Below are 3,748 nucleotides of genomic sequence, written 5' to 3' on the forward strand. Positions count from 1 at the left end.
CCACTTTTTGCTGTATTATGCTTTCAGAAGAAACTATTGTACTTTTTAAGTCCACAACATCTATTTGATAACTTTTCTTGTTACTTGGCCGATTCAGGCCAAGCTACAAACTCTGGGGTTGATAAATTAAAGCCTATTGGACTAGAGGCAGAAACTGTAGTTCCTCGAATGTCCACTTGAGGCTGCTCCAAACCTGAGTCAGTCCCTATAGAAGCCCATGTTGAAAAGTCAAACTTTATAGCAGGAATAAACTTATTTACATCGTGGCACATTGTTTTTGTTTTGTATGGCAAATTTTCACATTTATGACAACTGAACAGGGGGCGAATTGTTTTAAGATAACTCACCTGTTTAAATTGTGTTAAGGCTTAAAATTAGGAGCCTCTTTGGGTGACAGGTGGACATTGTCACAAGACAGTCCATCCTGTGAGATTTAAAACTGCTGTTCAAGAACCTTTACTGGTGATGTCATGGATAATTAGTTAACATCTTTATATGCAGTTAATGATGCAGACTAATAATAAAAAAAAAACAGAGCCACTTAAGAAATAAAACAGTGTGGTATTGTCGGTTAAGATACGACTTTATCGATACCCATGGGGGAAACTTACAAGCTTCCCAGAAGTATATGTTGTAAATTCCAGCAGCAGCATTGAAAAAAATATCTAATAGTCTAACACTATTATATATAAGGGTCTTTGTGTATACTTTTGGTATTTTAAGTAGCTATATCGATGATAATATGTTTGTAGTGTACTTTAAGACTGGTGCTTTTTACTCAGTTGGGGTCCTTTATGTTAGCAGAGGAGGTCAAATACCTTAAACTAGGCTAACATTTCCTCCTGAATGTTGAAAGACATTTGTTCAGTGTTGTTCAGAACGGCCGAAACTGGTCATGCGTTGTAGTGGCACAGAAATAATTTGACTATTCAAAGCAGGGAAAAGTTGCTATCAGCGATTCAGACACTGAGTCAAACACCAAACACACGTCCTTTACCATCATGTGAGATTTGACGATTTTCATATGAAACTTTGTTGGGAAAGTGTCACAATCTTCACACTTGTCTGAAACATCATCACTTTTTTTCCCCCATGCTGCGGTTAGAAAAGACCATTCACTGTATTCCAGATTTCTATCAATGTGCTCATACACACTGCATATATGGTACTTTGAATATCCTTTTTTTATACCTGGAGAATACAGAATCGAAACCTGCAGTTTTAGATATGTGGCTTTAGTATTTAACATGCAATCATGTCCAACCAGGATAAATTAGGCTCATGTAATTTTTTGCAGTAGAAATATTTATTACTTTGTCATTTAAGTGTTTTAATCAACAGAACATTTGCATTCATAGAGTTGCATGCTTCATATACAATGCAATAAAACTGTTAGAAAATATGTGGCACAGAACGTTTATACAAACAAATAAAAGATAATGCACATAAAAAGAAAATACATAAACATTGTTTTTAAAAAAAAAGAAAAGAAAAGAAAAAAAAGAGTCCCAACACAGCAACAATAAGTGTTGAAATGTGATGGCGATGAAGCATATAAAATCACTCGCATATCAATCACCCTAACCAAACATTGAATTTACACAGCTTCCTTCATTCTTTCTACGGTCCTCTCCACCATTTTGACCTTCCTGAGCACTGTTTTGTACAATGCTGTACAATGTTTTGCAGCTGCGACTCAGCCCATGACTGTATTTTGTAAGTACATCAAAAAAAAAGTTACATAAAAGCTCATTCCAGTTCCAACAGTATCTCTATTTGCTTTGAGAGTATGTGCACACGCTGATCAGTACAAAGTTCAGCACGATGACAAACATCCACAATAGATCCAAGAGTTATGAGCACAAATAAATATATAAAATAGAGATTTTTCTGTGAGCTACGATGTCTCCTTGCTGAGCTCAGACAATGAATCACGTCTTTTATTACATTTAGCCTTTTGAAAGTTAATTATCATTTCACCTTGCTTGTTCTAGACCAAATGGTAATGCGTAAACAGTATCATCAAGCAACTGTGAAGAGATTCAATATCTATTAGAGTGAAAAATATCTAAAACCCCAAAACATCTGGTTTGTCTTTTTTACTCTGTTCTAGTAAACAATTGGTTTCAGTTAAACCAACCTCATTGTTACATCTCTGTATGTTTCCTGCTAATGTACAGATGAGCAGGATACATGTGAAGAAAGAAAGTCACAATGTTGTTGTCATCCTTCAGACATAGTCCCTGTGTTTGTAGGAGCTCTGAGCCACTGACCTTGGAGCAGCAGAGTAAGCAATACGACTCTGAGGGTGGATGCTGTACCGCATTTGTTTCTCTTCCTGCGGAGGGCAGCTGCAGCAGAGGATGGCCCCCCCGATCAGCAGCAGGGCCGAGGCAGCCCAGCCCAGGTACAGCGCCGCCCCGATCTCCATCTTCTGTCCTATGGGGATGATCGGACTATAGAACTCGACGATGATGGTGTGCGCCGACCAGGAAACAGGCACTAGCTGGGCCAGGGCCGCTGTGATGAAGGCACCCCCGGAGGCAGCCATCACCCTGGCTTTAACTGCCTCTTCCTCGATGCAGTTGGTGCACTTTGCTCCCACCATGGCGATGAGGAGTGCCACCAAGCCCACGATCATGGCGACGACGGTGAGCGCCCGGGCGGCCTGCAGGTCCTGAGGTAGAGCCAGCATGGAGTCGTAGACTTTACACTGCATCTGCCCCGTGCTCTGGAACACGCAGTTCATCCACAGTCCCTCCCAGTACACCTGAGCAGTGACGATGTTGGCGCCAATGAAGGCCGTGACCCTCCACATCGGCAGGGCACAGCTGATGACGCTCAGCACCCAGCCCAGCAAGGACAGGGATATGCCAGTAATCTCAAGTCCAAAAGATGCCATCGTGCACAAAGACAATCCTTTTAATGTCCTGTCTCTTCTCCTAGTTCAATCAAGACTGTCCGATTTCCCTGTTATGCTTTCTTCCTTTTATTTTTTTGACAAATATCTGAAGACCTTCTTTGTTTTGTCCTTTGAGCTCCTCTGTGTCCGCCTTTCTCTCCACCAGGTAAACTGTCTCCTCAAGTTACAGCTCAATCCAGAAGTGTTGGTTCGTCACAGCACGCTTCCTTCACAACTCTGTGTGGCGTCTACGTGCCGCTCCGGTGCTGCTTTGCTGCTGCTGTAAAGGAGCTGATGACCCTTATCTGCGTATTGTTTTATTACCAAGTGGTCCAGGAGGTGACATCACCCGCCAAACCAAGCCAATCAGGTGAGTCCTGGGCACTGGCCTTATATAGTACCTGGGTGTGTTGTTGATCATTTGTGTGCTTTCTGAAATGAAGGCTGTTTTTATGGTTTAACCTTTTGCCCATGGTAGCTCTGGGCGTGTCTGCTTTATTGCTGTCAGCAGGTAATGAGTGGCCAGAGAAGACCTTGTTGTGTGGTTGATGGGTGACCACATGAGACGGTAACGGATATACAAACATGCTTTTTAATAGAGTTTTGTGTGTAAGTGGGTGCATGTATCCAGTGTGTGTTTGCACAGAGTGGGAGTGTGTTTGAGAAAGACAGAAGACTAAAGGAGAAAATCAGCACATGTTTAATCTGCATGCTCTACATATTTTCTGCTACATATTTTTTGTTTTCATTTCAAGTTTTGTCATATTGTGTTTGCCTTTATGGCCTCATTTCAAGCATACTGCGACTGTTTTTTTATAGCACATGTACCATCTCCATTGGGTCACA

At 41.5% G+C, this 3,748-nt stretch overlaps 1 protein-coding gene across 1 annotated transcript; it reads right to left on the minus strand.

The window, feature by feature from the left end:
* Window positions 1-2,230: 2,230 nt before the first annotated feature.
* Window positions 2,231-2,938, minus strand: LOC103370357 (claudin-4-like). The gene has a single exon (XM_008299383.1). It carries the CDS (start codon window positions 2,900-2,902, stop codon window positions 2,231-2,233), a length of 672 nt encoding a protein of 223 aa, XP_008297605.1. The 5' UTR covers window positions 2,903-2,938.
* Between the last annotated feature and the right edge of the window lie 810 nt (window positions 2,939-3,748).

The sequence above is a fragment of the Stegastes partitus genome, unplaced genomic scaffold (assembly GCF_000690725.1).
Source record: "Stegastes partitus isolate 25-593 unplaced genomic scaffold, Stegastes_partitus-1.0.2 Scaffold1411, whole genome shotgun sequence".
Lineage (NCBI taxonomy): Eukaryota > Metazoa > Chordata > Actinopteri > Pomacentridae > Stegastes > Stegastes partitus.